Source organism: Manacus vitellinus, unplaced genomic scaffold (genome assembly GCF_001715985.3).
Source record: "Manacus vitellinus isolate BGI_N305 unplaced genomic scaffold, ASM171598v3 scaffold_5_pilon, whole genome shotgun sequence".
Lineage (NCBI taxonomy): Eukaryota > Metazoa > Chordata > Aves > Passeriformes > Pipridae > Manacus > Manacus vitellinus.
In genome coordinates, this window is record NW_021940682.1 from 5,369,250 (window position 1) to 5,390,006 (window position 20,757).

The 20,757-nt window shown below is 40.3% G+C and overlaps 1 protein-coding gene across 10 annotated transcripts in view; it reads right to left on the minus strand.

Moving 5' to 3' along the window:
• Positions 1-20,757, minus strand: part of CACNA1C (calcium voltage-gated channel subunit alpha1 C) — a 430,938-nt gene that overhangs the window by 146,126 nt on the left and 264,055 nt on the right. For all 10 annotated transcript variants that reach the window (XM_018080309.1, XM_018080308.1, XM_018080306.1 and 7 more), the window contains exon 8: positions 3,799-3,902. In XM_018080309.1, the coding sequence (XP_017935798.1) occupies positions 3,799-3,902 (104 nt within the window). The remainder of the gene's footprint in view (positions 1-3,798; positions 3,903-20,757) is intronic.

Sequence of the window (20,757 nt, forward strand, 5' to 3'; positions counted from 1 at the left end):
TGGAGAGATGTTTTCTGTCTTTGAGGCTACAGTGGGTCAAAATCATAAATATAAACACCCAGCTCTGCATCCTGTGCTGTATCAGAAGGAAACTTCTCTTTGCCACCCTGATGATGGAATATAGGTAATTCTTGTCTATATCTGATCTCAAGATGACTTCTCACATGTAGAGGAAACGGAAAGTGAGAAAACCAGCAGAATTCTAGCAGTTCAAAGCTCTTGCTTACTACTAGAAGTGGAGCACAAGGTTTCAAATTTCATCCATCCTAAGAAGTACACCAAGGAATGGGAAGAGTTGGAAGAGGGGACAGAAGACCAGAAAAAATTCCTGAAAGGTCAAAAAAACTGCTCAGGGAGGAGTTACAACCATAGCCAGCCTCCCATCCACTCTGACCTCTTTCTCAGCAGTAAAAGCATCACAAGCAGCCAACTGGGTTTTGCAGGATCCTCTCAAGGCAGAGAAAAAGGCTGTTTCTCCTGCCCTCCATTTGCCTTAGGCAACTGCTTGTTTGGCCTGTGTCCTGGGATTTGGTTCACTGTTAGGCAAAATATAAAGGAAATGTGAATCTCTATGCTTCAGCGTGCACATCTGAAGGTTGAACCCACGCTGCAATTTTTTTTCCTCGCTAATTAACTGAAACAGGTAACACAGATGTGAACATCTCTGATCTCAAGCAAATTCTAATCACTGCTCACAGCAATGATGTGGAATTGTGGGCTTGTGGAGGTCTACTGTGTGATCTGCTGACTGGATATTTCCTCTGGAATACATGAATTTTATATTGTGCTCAGTCAAGGCAGGAAGAGATTACAACTCTATATATAAATACTCTGACATGCTATTCAGCTTAGCATGAGACTACTAAATTCACCAGAAGGACCATGAATGGTTGACATACCTGAGTAAAAACAAATTACAGATGAGCTCTTTAGGCAGAGCAGAACTCAGCATTTGATTTTGCAGGTGCAATCAAGATGTCTTTGTGAGTACAATTAATTACACTTATGTATTCAGAAGTGATTAAAAAAACCCCTAAGCTAATCTGTCATTGACAAAGTCTACCTACACAACATGCTTGCTCAAGTTCCTGAAATAGATAAATGGGAAGAAATCAGAGATGCCCAGAACGGATATTCAAAGATAACCAGGAATGCTGCTTTGTATCTACGTAGAACAGGCAGGTGGATCATCTACATAGATCAGATTAATAGCAATACTCTAAGTAAAAAAAAAAAAAGCTGAATCTGCAAAGTGAAGACACTTTGTAACTCAGCAGAATTCAGAACTGCTTTAGAAAGTTAATTGTTTAAGAACTGCTTATTTAGCCCAAAGAAAATTTGGAACATTTCTCCCATAATTTCTGTGTTTTTTCATGGTTGCAAATTCTTAAGTTTCTTTTTACTTTTCTCCAGTTGGGGAAATTTTTGCAGAAACAGTGCAGCTGTCATAACACTGTGAAGACAGCCAGAAAGAGTGACTCACAGCTTAAACAAGGTGAACTTCATCTTCAATTTCAGTTCCCTCTATAGACTGTTTCTATCTCTTACCACTAACTGTGGTGTTCTAGCTGCAGTATGTCAGGAGGCAGAAGATTTAGGCCCCAAAACACTTTCTTGAGTTGACAATAAAAGAAAGAGGAAATTCAATTTTTAATTATATACAGATAAAAATCCAAGTATAGGTAAATTGAATCAGCAGTGCTTCAATAGTATGCACTCCTCATGGCTGGGCTCACAGGCACCGTTTATCCAATTAGACACCATATAATCTTTAACAACTCTCCTATATGTTCCTTGAGTGCACCTCTGAGAGAACAGATCACTTCCCCTCTGTCAGCTGGTCATCCTCCTCCACTACTGCTGATATCCTTACCTGCTGGTCAGAGTATCCACCTGGAGAAATGAGGAGCACATGATTTAAAATTGTACCCAGAGTATCACTCTCCAGATATCCAAACACAGACTATTGCCTGACACTTCATTACTGGGGATTTTTTTTTCCCCACTCCCATTACTGCTTGGAAACCCCTCTTTTTGCAGCAGCTGTCTTAGCAGCACATCTCCTCCAATGGAGTAATGAAGATTGTAATAATACCTCCTGAAGAACTTCTATTACCTGTCTCTTTGCCCGATGGCCAGTGGTGGATCTTTTTCTCTGGTCCCTCTACTACCCTTCCTATGTTGTTGGCCCAAGTACTGAGGACATAATTTCTATGAGGCATCAAGTCCTCTCTCCTGATCAGAGATAATTTTCCCTCTCTTATGACCACAAGACAGGGGACTTCAGGGCTGCCCACTCAGGTGACAGGTACAGGCCCTGAGCAAATTCATTTAGAGCTCATCAAAGAGGTAATAAGTTAGAAACAAAGAAAAAGAGGATGCACTGAAGTCCTCATACCATATTTATCCATGTACATAGAATGGCTGTAATCACCCAGTCATGCCCAAATATGGAATTAGAAGCCTGATCCTAGGAGATCTTTTTTTTTTAGAATCTTGTGAGGAATGTTTGCTGGCTTGATTCCTCTAATTATGTGGCTCCCCAGGGCAGTAAAGTTTTTCACTACTGGGGACAATATCCATTGTTTTTAATCAAAGCTACTAAAATGATGTTTTGCAGCCAGGGTTATACTGCAGAACTGAAATACAGATAAATGTCTGCATGTCTTAAGAATGCTTAAACACTAGAAGGACTTCTCTTGCTTCTCTGTTCATCCTTAGGAAAGGTCAGAGGGAAATGATCTTTTCTCTCTGCATCATGCCAGGCTTGTAATCTGCACAATAGAGAAGATGGGCTTACTGAAGAAGAAACGTGCCCAAGACTCTCTCCAGGGAAAATAGTCTCCTGCTAGGCTGTGTGTTAGATATATTCAGCAATGTGAAAATTTCTCCTGTGAGAAGACATAATTTGGCAGGAGTCTCATCCTACAGATGTGAAGGGATTTGTCTCATGCTCTCGTTCTTCCTTCAATCCTACTGACTCTTCCAGAAATTTTACTATAATTCCCTTCTTCTATGGCAAATGGATTGCTTTGCCCACAGGAGAGCATAGTGCTGTCCTCTTCCCACAGAGTACAGGTAGAGGAACATGTTACAGGCAAAGAATTGTCTAATATGCCTTGGATTTACTCAAAAGACTCACTCTATGATATTAGGAATGCCATATTTTGCTATTGGCACAGCAACAGCATAGGCCTTCTCTTAAGGTTCTTGAGATCAACCCGCCACTGACTGTTGTTTTGGTAACCAGAGAGTAGGAACAGAAATACAAATTTTAAAAAATAAACAATAATAAAACATTTTCCTGGTACTGCTTACCCGCTAAGTACACCGAGAACCAAGTTAAGTACAAAAAATGACCCTATGATGATTAGTGTAACAAAATAGATCCAGGGCCAGTCCCTTCCTATGGCATCATTGACCTGGAAGAGTGGAATGATAATTAGTGAGACAAGCTCAGATTCTGAGCACTGCAAGGCTCCAGCCAAAGAGATCCCAAGTCACCAGCAGTAAGATTTTTCAATAGCCAGTTTTCTGAAAATTTATGACAGGTTGACATTAGTGATTTTGAATGCCCTGAGGTTGAATTTCTTTGTCAGAGAATAACACCGCTTTTGTTACCTGTATTGTTATTTACAATATTTGAACATTTTGTCAAAGTATTTCAGAGCTGATGTGAAGCTTCCTTGAATTCACATTTTTAATCCCTCTGAAAGTATCCTGGTGACAGGGAAGAACCCTTATTATGGAGTCTTGCCCTGTAGCATTGGAAAAAGGACACCAAAACTGTCAGCTTACCCGCTCAACACACCAAGAACCAGATTTAGAACGAAAAAGGATCCAAAGATGACCAGACTGACAAAATACACCCATGGTAACTCATAGCCCATAGCGTCCTGCATCTGGAAAGACGAAGGAAAGTTAGAAGACAGAGAGGGAAAGCAGAAATGATTAGGCAAAGGAACAGATGGAAAGGTTTGTAAACAGAGCCTGTGGTTGGTTTACACATAATCATAGCAAGTGTTTCTGTATGTCCTTTCTTATGTGACCGCTCCTTTCATTGTTCTTTTGATCTGTTTCCTTACAGTCAGTGATTAATACAGGCTAAGATATAACCATGTACCTACTGTCCCTTTCTTTAGATGCTTAAAGCTGTGGATTGTTACTTTTTGGAGTTTACTTACAGCACCACAAAGGGTCCACCCATGACTTCTGAACTTCTACTCCCTGCACACACACACGACCCTCTGCTGCCAGTGAAAATATTGCTGGTTTTTGCTAAGTGTTGCCACAATGTGTTGCCAGATCATGTTCACTTCCCACGTGTAGCACAAGGACAGGTACCTCAGAGAGGAGCATGTGGGAACTGTGGCCAAATACTGACCTTTCCCCAGCAATGCTCTGGTAATTTTCCCAGTTTACCACAGTGAGGGCAGTAGCTTTATACTTTCGAGGAAGGTCATTTCAAGGCCCAATGTGCCCTGAGCTGGTCAAGTGTTTTCTAAAGCTTCCTCACAAACTTCCTTTCTCTGCTTGAAGGATGAATCACTTATCAAAATGTGATTCCTATGCAACTGAATAGTAAGAGAATTGGAGACTGCAAACTGAATGATCTCACACTATTACAAGCATCTGCAAACAGAGCAAGCAGACTATTGTTTTAGGACCAGAACCTCTATTATGTGTGGTTTAACTCCAGCACATAATAAGATCTTGTATATATTCTAAAAGCATCTAGTACATAAACACTATTTTATCTTGAAGTCTCCTTCAAAGTTCAAAATTTTGGAAAGTTGCTGGATACCTTAATAGAGTCTCACTTTCATGATGGTATCAAAAATACCAGAGTCTCTTCTTTACTGTTCATAAACACTTATCTTCGGAGCCAGACGTAGCATCATTAAAGAAACAGATGGTGGTTAACATTTTCAGGAGCACTAAATTGATTTGTGAACATAAATTGCAGACTTGAAAGTACCTAAAGGCGTAAAGCAACCTACATTCCTTTGTTTTCCACTCTTTTGAAAATTTTATTGTATGTTGTCTACTCTTTCCAGGAAAATGCTTTTTCCTTTGCAACCTACACGTTTGCTGGGATCACAGAAAAAATATTCTTCCATACATGGGCACTGAGACACACTTTGGGAGAGGGGATCTGACTCAAGATTTGTAACAACTCAGAAAAAGTATTTCAAACCTTCAGTAAGAGAAGGCAGGAGAGAACACTAATATAATCGGTTCTTTGTGGATGGAAGTCCATTATCCATTTTTCTTCCAAAGCAGAATCACTAAAGTCCTTGTCTGGCAATAGTCCACAGTCAATGGGCCGATCCAGAACTCCATCTCAAGGCTCCTTCAGCTGTGACTGAACTGAAGTAGACTCATTAAAAAATAAGCTTGAAATCTCCCTCTGTGAAAACAGTTCATCAGCTCCTTCCTCACAGGATGAATACATTTGGTGGTCAAAAGAGAGTACCTGAACCTCTAACACCCCCCAACCGTATTAAACAGCTTCTCTTTTATAGTTTTGTAGAATTTTTCAGTTAGTTTATAAATCATACTAATTATTCTTTGTGTTTGCAAGCCAGATTTCATCCCACACGACCAAAAAGTAGACACTTCTGGTGTATACTACACATCAGTGCTTTAATGAGAACAAAGCATCATGGTGTATAAAGATGGAAGGAAATATTCACCTGAGATCCCAGTGGGGAAATCAGGCAGGCAAAATGTAACTGCCCAAGCTGGAATTAGGTAAAGAAATGAGACTTAACAGCCTCTCTCTTCTAAAAGGACATCACTATCTATATAAAACGATCTGCACAAACAATGAGTATGGATGACTTTGAAAAACTGCCATAAGAATTTACCACTGTGGGCACACTGACGACTTGACATCCCTCTAATTATGATAGATGGTGATAAAAAAGCCTGAGCTGTATGGTATTTATCTATCAACAGTTTGGGATTTTTTTTGTCATGTGGGAAAGTCAGCTCGAAAAGTAGAACTTCTCAAAGCTGTGGTACAAGTGAATCCTAAACAGCAAAGGCCAGGGTGCCAGATACAGAGTTCAGGTGCATGTCAGGGTACTCAGGGAAGAACAAAGCTTCCCTGGCACAAAGAGATTTCCAGATGGCAAGAAGCTTCCACCATGGCCTGGTAAAGTATATACCTAGAATACAGTGTACCCTGGCTATTCCCAATGCCTGCACAATTGCATAATGATCGTACCAGCTTGCATCAGCACAAATGAGTCCTGAAAAATAGACCTGCATTCTGGTACAGCAGAGCATTTGGGACTTCTCAGAATGAAAATTTCGAAAGTCAGCTTTTCATCTCCTTTTTATTGCACAGTGATATACATAACAGAGAAGCTGAGGGCCAGAGACAGCAACAGCTTCTCAAGCATAGAGAAACCATCAGTATTTGGCAAACAGCTGAGTCCTTCTCTCTGTTGCTGGACTTGCCTATGTTTGGTGCTTTCTTGTCTCATTTCTTTAGTAGCAGGCAAGACTATTTCACGCATTGTGGGACTGACCCATAGGTGACAGGAATATATGTTATATATTGATATAACACTAGGTGTTTGGTAAATTAAGTTAAAACCTCTCTGTAATAAGGAAACAGTACACTGTGAACTTGCTACTTGCTCCTGAAAAACATCTGCAGGAGAAATGCAGAGAATTAGGTTGTTTGGTGAAAGTGAAAGTTGAGGGGGGAAGAAAAGTAATAGACTTATTTAAAACAGCAACATCTAAGTACCAACATTTAAGGAACATTAAATTCCTGGCTAAGACTGTATTCTTCCAAATATCTGAAAATGCTTCCTCCAAAACAGAAGTATCCTAAAAGTCCAGGATGGACTGTCCTCAATGATAACTGCATGGGAGCACTGTTCAGGAAGAGCCTTGCACCTGCATTTGAGTGAAGCTGTTTCCTGGAAACTCACCACCATTCTGCAAATCTGCAGCTATTACTGCTGCATGTTTGCATGCACATGTCCTTCTGATTACAGCTGCAGCCTTTCACTGCAAGCCTAACTTAGGTGGTAGAGCTGATTTCTCCTCATTATGCTGTTAAAGTGGAGAAGATGCAAAGGGTCACAGCAAGACCAGGGGTGTTACCATTTGCACACTACGGAGTGCAGAAAATGAGGGGTGCAGAATAGCTTTTGTACTGTTGCCTACAGTGAACAGGAAATGGTTCAGTTATAGGTTACCTTTCCAGGATGGACAACTCCTGATACACAATTCAGTTTTCTGGTCCCTGAGGGCACCACTTCTCCCAGAGTGTTTACTACTGACCCTATGAATCTCAACAAAAAAGGTGGATCATCTTCTAAAATCACAGTTCTGAACACAGACTATCAGCCAGGACAGGTCTGAATGATAATACTCCAGCTCCAGTAGTCAATGTGATTGCAATCTGTTGCCAACTTAAGCATGTATTGAACAATTTTTACGTCAGCTGGAAGCACAGGATCAGTGGGAATCTGAAGATTGTCATTTATAGAAATAATTCTGCTTTCTGAGTCAAACTGCCTGACCTTTCATAGCTCACATCTCAACACTCACGTGTCACTACTCTCAACAGTCAGGAAGTTGGCACATTTCAGAGCATTAATGCATCATCTCTCAGAGACCTCAGGGATAAAGATCTTAGATTCCTTCTCATGACTTGCTGCATACCCTCTCCAGCACTGTAGGGGCATCATTTGGCTCACTGTGCTTCAGCTTTCCAATCTGCAAAGTGGAATACTACCTTGCCTCACTGGGCACTGTCAAAGAAACCACTCAGCATCATGATGATGGGATATTTAAGCATATTTGAGGTCTGATGGACCTTGTGTACTGCAGAAGAGCTCTTTCTTCACCAGGCATCCCTAATTGCTATCATGCTTACAGGATTTCAACAAAGGCTTTTCTCCCAGTGATACAGGTAATCGCTTAGAAATAACAGTAGGATGTTTAATTCTGTAGTTTGCTGATCACAATTACTACCAGCAGTTTCAGTAGGGGCCAAGGAATAAAAATCTATTTATCTCTATAAACAGACCTTTGTGCCTATGTCTTCTGGTTCTTCAGAAGACACAGGAGAAGACACACTGGTAAGGCCACAGGAGATATGCATGCATTACTTGTTTAGTGGGTTTTTTTCTTTCCCAGGGATAATAGTCTGGCACATTTTGCAAGTATTTCATTCCTTACACAGGCATCATAGTTCAAAGACAATGTCAGAGGCATATTACCTATTAACACAGTGGCTGAGCATGACCAAGCACATAGTGGAGGGCTTTCAGTCACTTAATGGGAGGGGCAGACACAATTCACTCAATTCTGCTGACTTTACAAGACACACACTCACACCCTGACACTTTGTGGCAAATGTCTTTCAAAAATAACGGCGAGTTACAGGAAAAATGTAATCCATCATAGAAGGGCAGCTGTCACAGGAAAATAGCAAGCTGAAGAAAAAAATTAAATCTGTCTTGTTCAGTGCACAGCGCTGGAGAGCTGCAGCTTAACAGAAAGTGAGTTTGTTAGGACACCTGGGTTAGGTTTCTATTTCTTGAAAAAATTGCTAATTGATTTCTAATTACTATAGAGTTTTATCATAACCTTTTTTAAATGCAAGTGCTACAAGTATTCCATAATGAAGTGTAGTATTCTGTAATGAAGTGTATAACCTTTCACAGAGTAACACTCATCAAGAGGACCAGAGTATTCAATAAAATTAAAGGGCAGTAACTTTGGAAATTTTGTGTAGAAGTGCTATTTTATGTAGCCTATCTGTGGAATTCACTGCCTCAGGAAATGATCCAGCCAAAAGTAATGATCGTGGCCAGTAGCAAGATCTCTACTTGAAACCAAGGATTTCTTGTAACAATCTAAAACTGGAGAACATTAGGAGCAGGAGACAGCTGAGAAAAGAAATAACAATTGCCACTGAATGTGTTCTCCTGTTTGAAGTCTTTATTTCAAAAAGCACCTTTTCAGGAACAGTACTTAAGCACCTTCATAATTTTAAGGATGCATAGAAGTGATTTCCTCACCTTAGATCAAAGATCACATGATAGGCTACTGGCAGGCACAGCTCACATGATCCATAAAGGGTCATGAAGGTACTGGTGCAAGATTTAGATATTTATCATTGATCGATTACAAAGAAAAGAGGTTTGAATTAAAGCATAAATTTTCCTTTTTCACCCTCTCTTTTTTTCTCTTCCCAGGAATATTTAGGTGAATGCACTTCATTCACACATATGCTCATGGAGCTGCAACTTTAAACTCTGCTTGAACAACACTAGAAACACTATTTATAAGATGATGCACTGTTTTGCACTGCAATAGAAAAACATTTTCCCCTACACCTTTTAATCAGAACTTGGGTAGAAAACCAACCAAAAACCAAGAGAGGACTGAACTTTACCCTTCACAGCTATGGCTGAGTTGACAATATTAAAGAATAAAATGTCTACTTTATAGATGTAGGTAAATCCTACATCTCAGGCAAGGGTTCTGTGGTCTAGAGTACTTCTACTCTTACACTCTTTCTTTGACTTCCATTATATCTTCACACTGCCTTCATGATTGTTAAAGCTTTGCTTTGTTTCTGAAACTTCACTAACTCAAATGTTTGGCATTCATACAGTCAGGGAACAAAAAAGGGTCTCATAACCCATGTATTAATTCTTCATTATAACTAAGGTGGGGTGAATTTCCTAGTGAGTGTCTGTATACATTTGTGCAGTGAAGAAGCAAAACTTTGAAAGATCTACCTTTCCTCATGCTAGACACAATACAGCAGCAGAAATAGCTGAGGAGCAAAATATTCCTCCCAAATGAGAAAAAGGATGTTGCTGGCAGTTCCTAAGAACACCCAACTAACAACTGTAACTGGGAACAGCAGTTTTTTGAGGCTGCTCTGCAAACAAAAAGGAAACTATTTTGTTCAATGAAACATTCTCTTCTGGTTAACTTCTCAATGCAAAGCTTCTTTGAGCTTAAGAACCCTTGTCTTTGCAGTATTTTGAGTCTTTGCTTGGAAAACTCTTGGTAGTAGTCAGAGCAGGCAGAGGACTTTTAATGAGAAGGTGTGACTCCAGTCTTCCTCTCAACTTCTCCTTAGAGATCTAAGACATCTGACAACTGTCTCTTTAGCAGTCATGCTCTTAAACAACTTGTAGGTCGGTAATACAATTGTGACACAAAATAAACCAACCCCTAAATATGCAAAAATTTAGCTTGTTAGTTCTGGTAATGAATCCTGCACATGGTGTTTTCCTCTGATCTCTAAACACTGCCTGTGTTATAGTAATTTTTTTCACCATGTAATACTTGTGATAAATATATTAATTATGCATTTTTAAATTTATTGGAAACTCCCCTACATCTAATATCGCTTTTAACAAGGAAATTACTCATTATTGTTCACAATTTCTAACTTTTTCACAAAACTACAAATTCTCAAAAGAAGCCCCAGGAAGATTTCAATGAGCTAACACGGAACTAAAGGTACAGTAAGGAGAGAGACAGTACTAAAATTGACTTCCTGTGTACGTTAGGCTTGATAAACACTTTTTCCAACCTATGGGGCAAACCATGGGATTGTTTCTTTAGCATTAAAATCCTGAATAACCAGAATCTGCTGATTTGTTTGGAGCCTGAATGGTGTGAGGTTGCTGCATATCATGTCAATAAAGACATGAAAAAAAGCATGCTTTTACTTGATAAATTCCTGGTTGCTCTCCACATAGACCTCAAGTAAGTATACACAGAGCATTTGAATTCACCATTCACAAAGGGAGCAAGAAAAAGATCATATTTCCTATTACTCAGGATATATCCTTAAAGTTGGATTTAGACAGTGTATTATTACACTAAAGATGCAGATTCCAACTTGCAGCTCCTTCATTACTTAAAATCTAATTAGTTGTCTTTGCTTGGTTGGTTTTTAATCCGGTACTCATGTATATGCATAATTTAGGGCACATGAATAATTCCACTGAAGTCAATGGTCAATATTATTGTTACCAGTGGAAATGAACTGATATGCATAAGTGCTTTGCTTGAATAAGCTGGGGCACAGGACTGGAAGAAATGCATAAGGAGCTCATTTTCTGAAATTCCCTGTAAAAAAGTATAAATTTAATGTACATAGCGACTAAAAAAATGACAAAAACACTAAAGCTTTTCTGTCTATAAATTCTAGTACATTGTGAAAAGTATTATCCTCTTGTCGACCTGGAATATTCTTTCAGACCTCCTGAGTCATTAAGACAGGTGATAATGAGTGGGAATTTAAGGTCTCAGAGCTGATTCAAGGCAAAGGGAAAGAGATGAGGGTAAAAAAAACCCCAAAATCTCCAAACTTTGTAATAAGCAAAAATACAAAACCTAAAATAAACTAGATTTACTTGTATGGACTTAAAAATTGCTTCTGAATGGCTTAAAATACAAGAAAAGGACTTCAGATGCCTTTGCTCTTACTCTGGGTAGAATTTCTTTCTAAGCAACAACACCCTAAAGGGATTCTAAACCAAAGTCACTCCTTACAACTGTTCCAAATATTTTGTAGCTGGCACTATCAGATGGATGCAAAGGAGAGACCAGAGAGTTCAACCCAACTTCAGTCTGAACTGCCAGTCAAAGGAGCGAGCAGCACTTGATCAGTTGCTCCTGTCAAAAATTATTTGTTTTGACAATCAGATTTCTTTTATTTTGAAGTACTGAAGGGAAAGGGAAAATTTAAGCTCAGTTGTTTTTTTCCAAGCTCTTATTTTTAAGTTTCTACTTATTGTGTTACCTCAATTATGGAATTTTACAAATTTTGCGTGTGCATTCTCTAGGTACATATAGACATCTATAACCTTCTTTTCAGTGTCTTCATAAGAAAGGCAAGACAGAGATGGGTGAAGCCAAGAGCACAGGGATCATCAGCCTGGTCAGAGACTGCTCCAGACAGGTTATTCTGCTATACAGTCAACGTAGGATAAAAATGAATAATGTAGGCAAGATTCATCATACGTGGGCTGTAGGAAGAATAACAGGACTCCTATGTGCAGCTTGGTTCCCCAGTTGTTCTGTATGCTCTGTAGTGATGGAAAGAGCAAATTAAAATTCCACTCTGAGGCAGCAACATTGGCAATTCGTACAGAACTCTCTGCAGGAGCTAAATGGAGCCATTAACTGAGAAAGGACTGCCTGGATGAGGACAACAGAAACATCAAGATTAATCTGCAACAGAGAACCCTTGAGAAAGAATCAAAGAAATTGCAGCAATGGAAGAGAGAAGGGGAAGGGGGCAGACAGATCTGAGAAGATGGGATCTGCAGAGGTTGCCTCTTCACCCCTCCTGATAAAGACTGTGTTGAATCTGCTGTAGATGCCCTCACCCCAATACACCTGCTCTGATCCAGGTGAACTGTAATTCCTGGTTTATTAATTAAAAGCTTTTGGTATAGCTATAGTTCATTATTATGCTGCTGGATCTCCCTGGCAAGAGGGTGAAGTCTGCAGAACTGACCAAGCCTCCCACACCACAGAGAAGACAAGTGAAAGCAGCGCTGGGCTCAATTTCAAGAACCACGAGAGCAAACATTCCTACAAAAGATACACTGTGGCTGGTTTGAGCTTCCTGGGGAGACTGTGTAAATGAAGGAGTCCTGCAGGAGAGCCCTACCAGGCTGCTGCAACCTGTGCAAGAGCAAGGCTAGAGCAGAGATCTAGAAGCACCGCCTTTTAACCGTGTCAGCTGCTTGATGGCAAAGAGAAAACACGTTAAATAGTTCATATGAGCTTCTTTAAAATGATACAGGAATGCCATTTTGCTGTTACATGAAGCAAACTGTATTTGCTTTTTGTTGCATGGAGTTTGCAGGAAGGGCATTGCCACCCCTAGAATTTGCCAAGCTTATTTCTTTATAGCAGCACTGAGTCACATTTTCGACACTCATTAAATACTGGTCCCACCTTTTCAAGGTTACTTCACTTTATTGGGAGGGAGGGAGGCTGGGAAAGACTGTCTAAAGTCTGAGACACATGGAAAAAGACCCAACTTTCAGCTGTCTAGCCCCAGATACTGTATGCTGTCACTGAATCCTCCCACTGTGTTTTTAGGACCCAGTATATAATCACTGAATTCCACAAAGTTATTTCATTCGTTTGTAAAGTTCATATTCATATTTCAGCTGTTTTCGGTTTGGGTGCACATTGTTTTTTTACAGTCAGCTGTTCTTTATCAGAACGAGCTATTATGGGAAATATAAGGTCTCTGTCCGAGAGTGGGAAGAGAATTAAAACTTGCATTCAAATACCAGCAGGTCAAAATGTCTGTGGCACACAGTGATTGAGCTGAACTCTTCCACTGCAATCTATTTCTGATGAAAATGCTTACTGATCCCACAGCAGCCTGTGCTTGCTGGAGAGGTAGGGAATCATAGAATCACAAAGGTTGCAAAAGACCTCTAAAGATCATCAAGTCCAACTGTCAACTTAGCATCACCATGTTCACCACTAGAGGGGAAATACTGGGGGTGTTTACTAGTGTTCTAATTAAATCTGTAATTTCAAGGGGCCTTCTCACAAATTTACTGTACAATTTTGACAGATGGCAAAGGCCACTGGCATTTAACTTCATACTTTTCAAAACAGAACTAAAAAAAAGTTAGGCTCTCCCCTGACTTAAAAAAACCCAGTAGTGTTTACTAGCTTTTGTTTTCACAGCGTTGCAACATTTATTAGCACTGGTAGTGTACCAAAGGGACATGGATTACCATGGCAAATCAGCTATCTGAAAAGCGGATTCTGCTGACAAAAATCTCAGCATATTAAATTTTATTAGTACAACTACAACTGGGAAATTCCTGTAGTCAACCGTACTAGGGGAGGAAAAACAAAAATAATCAGGAATCTACCATTTACACCTCCTCCCATCCCACCTGTGCTCTTTGTGCTTTCTTGTGGGACTTCTCTGTTTTTCTGTGAAAACTGGAGGGGACTACATACCTCTGCAGCATGTTTGGCAATACAGAGATTCTGAACTCCCACTGAAAACATTAGTTACACAGCAAGAATTCCGTGCATCAAAGACAAATTCTGAGCTCCAATAAGACTCCTGCTTTTTCACCTCACCCTCTTTCTCCAGGCTTAATAAGAGAAAAAAATTTAAATTTACTTCAGTTCAGTTTAGCATGGAAGATGTTAACCAAAGGTGAAATATTGAAATTCATTTACTGCCACATGATAAAGCAACTGACATACTAGAATGGGCTGAAACTGCCATAAATAACTCCCTCTAAACTGCTCCCTCAGAAGTTAGTTGTGTTTTCTCCAGTGGTGTCTCAGATGGCTCTGTCTGCACTGAGGCTGACTGGGTCAGACAGAGCACCAGGAAAAGAGGAGGCCATACCCTGACCCAGGTTGAGCTCTTAAACACAAGACCAACACTAGGCAGGTCTTCAGAACTTTCCACAAACACATCCTGGAGTCTGGTAGGCCAAGACCTCACTCTTGATCCATTTTGCTTGTTGATATGGATGACTGACAGATCATTTCCCCTACCTCTTCCATACTCAACAGCCAACATCAACAGTGATATTACCTTTGCCTTCTTAGTTCCCAAGCAATAGATCTACTTAGAGGAGGTTCATATCATAGATCCATCTGCAGTGCTCTGCCAAAGCCAGGTCTCTGTACAGGTAAGAGGAGCCATTAAGGCCCTCCATTCTCTCATGTTTTATTACATGACTGGGTTAGCTTGTTGAGTGAATTTGCAATTTTCAGAAATGCCATGTAGTTACCTCCATAAATTGTTTGGACTTTTGTGACTTCCATCAGGATTTGAATTCAGGTCTCCAGAGGCAAAAGTCACAGAGCTTTACGTGAGATGCCACATTCCCACATAAGTGTGCACAGATTTTTTTTTCCCCTTTAAAAGGAAAAGGTTGGGCTTTGAAAAACTCATCCAAGAGCCCAAAGGCTATTTAGCCACAGGGCTGATAATTCTTTCATTATAGCTACTGCAGCAATTCCATCTCTTATTGCTACTCAGTTATTTAAAACACTTTTCATCCTTTAAAGTTTTTGGAAATTCACTCCAAAAGAATGAAGTGCTCATTTCAAGCATAAAAATATCCCCTAGAACGGTGGGTTTCCAAATCTAAAAATTTCATTTCATCTTCGAATTCTGGGCTACCCCTTCCTGTCTCTGCTTATTTTGTATTTACATTTGCATGGCTGATTATCCAGAAAGGATCTTCTGCCTGTTTTACTGTATTGCTGTTGTATAACTCCTTCTATTTATCTCAGGGTAGACTGATAGGAAATTCTACCACAAGAATATCCGAACAGTGCTGATTGCTGCATGCACAGGAATACACAAGCACATACTGTTCATTGATTTACATAGTAAATTAAGTCCTTAAAAGTAAAGATAATGAAAAGCAGTACTGTAAGCTGTAGATAATCACTACCTTCTTTAATAAGTGGAGGCATGACTGTCAATTCTTTTTTTGTATTTGATCAGTATATCCCAGATTCCTTTGTAGCCAGTTCCCAATCTATGGTATTCCTAGAACTCCTATCTAAATTTTAGATGATGAATCCATCTTCCAGTTGTGAAATCACACCCAAAATTCTCAAAAAAAAGCGTGCAATATCTAGACCTCATAGCACACAGCCAATAAACCTTATCTGATAGGCACACTTGCCACTCACAGATATTGTAAAATCACTAAAGGTTTGCTGGAGAAATTACTATCAAAGAGCCTGAATGAGGTGCAACTGCATTACTGACAGACAAGACTGCCCCTTCTCTTTTTCCTGTGAGTCTTATAAGCAACACCATGTAGGCAAGATCAGCAGAGTGTCCTGACAGATTTCTTCTAGATATGATTTAAAAATCCACTGAGTGGATGTTTCCTAATAAATACTACTAGAACAGTTTGGGTTTAAAGGCCATCTAGTCCAACCCCCTTACACTAGGAAGTGAAATCTTCAACTAGATCGGGTTGCTCAGAGCCCCATCCAACCCAATCTTGAATGTTTCCAGGGATGGGGCATCTACCACCTCTCTGGGCAAACTGTTCCATTGTTTAACCACCCTACTTGTAAGAATCTTCTTCCTTATATCTAATCCAATTCTATATCTAATCTGCTCTCTTCCAGTTTTAATCCATTACCCTTTGTCCTACCACTACATGCCCTTGTAAAAAGTCCCTCTCCAGTTTTCTTGCAGGCTCCCTATAGGTACATACTGGAAGGTGCTGTAAGGTCTCCCTAGAACCTTCCCTTCTCCAGGCTGAACAACCCCAACTCTCTCAGCCTTTCCTCATGGGAGAGGTGCTCCAACCCTCTGATCATCTTCATGGCCCTTCCTCTGGACTCACTCCAACAGGTCCATGTCCTTCCTGTGCTCAGGACCCCAGAGCTGGAGGCAGCACTGCAGGTGGGGTCTCATGAGAGCAAAACAGAGGGGCAGAATCCCCTCCCTTGACCTGCTGTCCCCACTGCTTTGGGTGCAGCTTTCTGGGCTGCAAGCAGCACATTGCCAGGTCATGTCCAGCCTCTCATCCACCAGAACCCACAAGTTCTTCTCCATAGGAAGACTGATTCCTCTGACTTCCTCTGACTGAGTCCTAAAGCCTTTATTTTCTACTTCTAGTCATTTTGTATCTTTAGGGAGATGTGCCCAATATTGTTTTCAGGTCTCCACTCTGGGTGCAGTTCAGAGGACTGGAGTTAGAAGGAGACAGTTCTAGAGGAGGCCAGGGGTGCAGACAAAATCTACACTTATGATGGTATGGCCACTCATCATAATGAACCCTCAAATACTGCTCAGGTAGAAATCCCACCAAAATCAATGAATAAAGCCCATAATAATGGACCCATTCTCTTTGCAAGCAGGAAAGACTTACTATTCATAGTAAGATTGGTGATGGTTCAGTTGCATTGCCCTCTGCCTTGAAAACAAGACATTGAAACAAGTTAAACTCAAAATAAACATGAATTTTATAAATAGTTCTAGACACACAACTTGTGTCCTGACCTTGGGCATATTCCCTTGTCTTTTTCTTTCCCAGGATCTAGATAATGAACAGAAGTCTGTTATTTGTGAATTTGTCTGGTGGATATGGGTCCAAATCTAACAACTCTGAAGACAATTTTTTCAGAAGGCAACAATCATCAGTTCTGACAAAACTGGTAGTAGGACCCAAGCAGTGAACTCACAAACAGAGGTACTCAAAATCCTAAGTCAAATAAAAGTGTCCCGGTAGCTTAGCTCCTAATTTTATAGCTCTGGGATAAAAGATTAAAATCAAAAAAAGGTCTCTGTGGTAATCAGACAGCAGCAATTAGGAAACAGTCTAAAGAAGAACACAAGAAGAAGGAATAGAGAAAGGGCAACAGAAAGACAGGGCTATTAAAGAGGTCCTTCCCACGCAGGAGCACTGGGCAGAGGGTCTCTGTTAATACCTCCCCGTAACCAATGCCAAACCCCTTATTTTTAACTGAGAGTTTCTTTCCATATAGAGGAAGGGGGCTGAGAAGTCCAAAGCAGAGTTCTGAAGGTCTCATAAAAACTTCATTTCACACAATAAGTGCATGAACAAATGTTCAGCAGCAGGTTTTTGTGGCAGATGCCAATGAGTAAGTCACTGCTCTTACTCACTTCCAAGGCAGTGGGACAGGCAACCATGACAGTTGCATGTGCAGTTGTTTGTGAAGAAAAGGAAAACAGATTTAGGTCAGCATTTATGCAAACTATGTGTGGAAACTGCTTTTTTTCAGTGCATTAATGCTGTGGCCCTTCAGAGCTCTGAACTGTGGGCCCTCTCCCCCTGCCCACCACTGTCACAGCCAGTGGAGATGAAATAACCTCTGCAGTCACAGTGATGGGCTGCTCATACTTGCGTGCTTATTCTTTGTAAATTTTTCACATCCATGCAAACCTCTGCCAAAAAGATGATTAAAAAACCTCAACCCCACAACAATAAAAGCCCAGCATTTTCTTGGAGGGGTGGGGGGTGGGTGGGGAAATAAACGCCATGGAAACATGTAGACAGATATATTCTTAGAATCAGATCATTCTCTTTTGTGGAAAGCCTTACTAATTCAAGCCTAAGTGCTGCAAGAATAAAGGGTTAGAAGGAAAAACACAGCTGGTGAAAATTGGGGGTTGCAGCTCTGCTTTTAATGTCTTCCACTTTGTGGCAATATCTGTGTATTTCTCACATCTTCCTCATTGGCTGCAATGGGCTGGGGGAGGAGGGGTGAGAAAAGCTCACAAGATCTGTCAGTGCTGTCAGCAAAGTAAATTACTTCTGTTGTTCAATTTGTTCCATTTTGATTTCATGATGGGAATTGTAAGGGTGACTTTAAGCCCCTGTTTCAAGCCGATTTAATGACTCTTGAAAGCACGATCTCACAGATTCAGAGATGGAGGGATCTTCTGGGACAGCCTGTTTAACCCACTGCATCTATATATGCTACTCTGTGCTGCCCACTGAGTCTCTCACTACAGTGTAGTGGCTCCACTGCACTGCTTTAGACCACTAACACATTTTCTTCCCTATGGTCTGGGAAAGCCTAACAAGGATTTTTTCAGTTAAATCTGAGTGAGTCAACTTACTATGCACCAATCTGGGCATCTCTTCCAGGGACAGGTTAGTGCCCTGGATCTCATCCAGACTTGGCCTTAGTCCATCTATAATAATACCACAGTCTTCAGTTTACAGTTAGAGCCTTGAGGTAAACTGTTCCTGGAGGCACTGCATGTTATCGTCAGAGATATAACCAAGTATTCTGAAATGTTGTCCAAATGAAATGGGTCAAAGTCAATATTCTAAAATGATGGCAGGCTCAAGGCTGCTCATTATTAATAATCTTCAAGCAGATCAAGTAAAATTACAGGATCCTAGAAATCAAGCTGTAATGGGCAAGCAGAAAAACTCGGGACCAGGTTCTCCACTACCCAGCAGTAGGAACTGCCCAGTGCAACAACATACGATTGTGTTTTGAAGTTTCTCTGTGCTCTGTTTTCATTTATAGGTACAACTGCTTAGATGCAGGGGAGTGGAGACACCAGGCACGTAAAACTGAGGCTGCAGTGGGCAGATTTGCATGCAGTGTCACAAGGCTCCAGCTGCAGAGAGCACATTTCACACAAAGATGAAAACCTTTCTAGAGGCAGGGCACTGTCCGAATTGTATTTAATTCAGAAGCGAAGCTTCCCCTGAAGGACAATAACAAACTGATTAAAAATAATTAAAAAGAAGCCCTATTAGGGAAGGTTGAAAGAACTGAATCTGTTCAGATTAGAAAAAGATTAAGGGAAGACGACAAATGCCTAAAAATACTTAAACAGGATGTTATAAACTGCTCAGGAATTAATTTTCCTCCTTAGTCAACAAGACAATACAAAATAAGGGACTGCAGCAGAGACTGATCACAAAGTACTAAATGACTTAATTTGTAACATTTGGATTTGCATCTGCTGCAGGAAGTTTCAAAGACTGAGGGGTCTTCAGAAACGGGCCTTGGTGCCTGCACCAAGCAAGCTGCTAATGCTGGCTGATCATACATTAAGGAGAGTTTTGAGAGTAATAACCTCAATCCTTCTACAATGCATATGAAAAATTATAATGTGGCATAAGAGGTGCCTGTCTACTCAAATGATTCTGTGAACTGACTGCACATGAGACAAAGCTGCCTGGCATTTATACTGGGACATAAGTAAACCTGGTAAGACTGAGGCAGTGTAGGAAATGTGTTTCTACAAACACTTAACACTCCCTTTAACAAAGATCAATTCTTCAGTGAAGAGTCAACAAGGTTGTTTAGCAGGGATTTTCATCCTGTCCAATATAGTTATTTCACATTAAAAATTTGGCTCCTTTTAAGTAATTATCCTGTCTTACATGATAGCAGTGTCAAATTGTTTTCCCTAGCATTTTTCTTTCACATTTCAAAAGAAAACAATCCACTCACAAGTCTTATCTGCTAAGTGAGAGAGGAGATTGGAAGTGTATTGATCTTAGTGATGTCAAGTCCTTCTAGGGAATAAAAGTTTATTGCTTTCCTGTCTCTGATTATCTTTTTGTGAAGATGTGGATCACAAGCTGGGAAACACTACTACTCCATGGGAGAGGAGACAGGTTTCACTATATAGGTGAAAAACCTACACAGGGAAGCATGAACAAAGAAGCAGGAAACTGAAGATAAAAATTTGAAGAGTTATTAAGTGGATTAGGAGTCCAGGGCTTGTGGAGGGTCATACAGCTTTCTAACTTTCAAACAGGCAGGTTTAACCTTGCAAAGTGTGGCAAATGACAGACATAGGTTTCATGAAATGACCACTGTATTTTTCAGGGTAACATGCAAAAAAGGTTCTAAGCTCCCTCCATTCCCACTGAGAGGAATGCAGAGATCTAGGTATCCTTCAAAAATTACTTTTTGGGAAATAAGAAGTTATAATTGAAAAGCACTTATAGAAAAGTTCAAAGCAAGGGTATTGCTCCATCATTTAAACACTTCCAGCCAAGTAATTCAGCCCAGAGTTTTATCTGTTGTTCTGCTGAATTTTAGGTCAGGCACATATTTTCAGATTTAAGAAGGGAGCAAAGAAAACTCCCCACATCCACATATATGCCCTTGGAAGACTATCTCAACAGATACCAAGGACCCGATTAGGCATCTGTGAGTCCTCGTGTTGTATTCTAACTGGGTGTGGAAAATCTCCACAGCATGATCAAGATT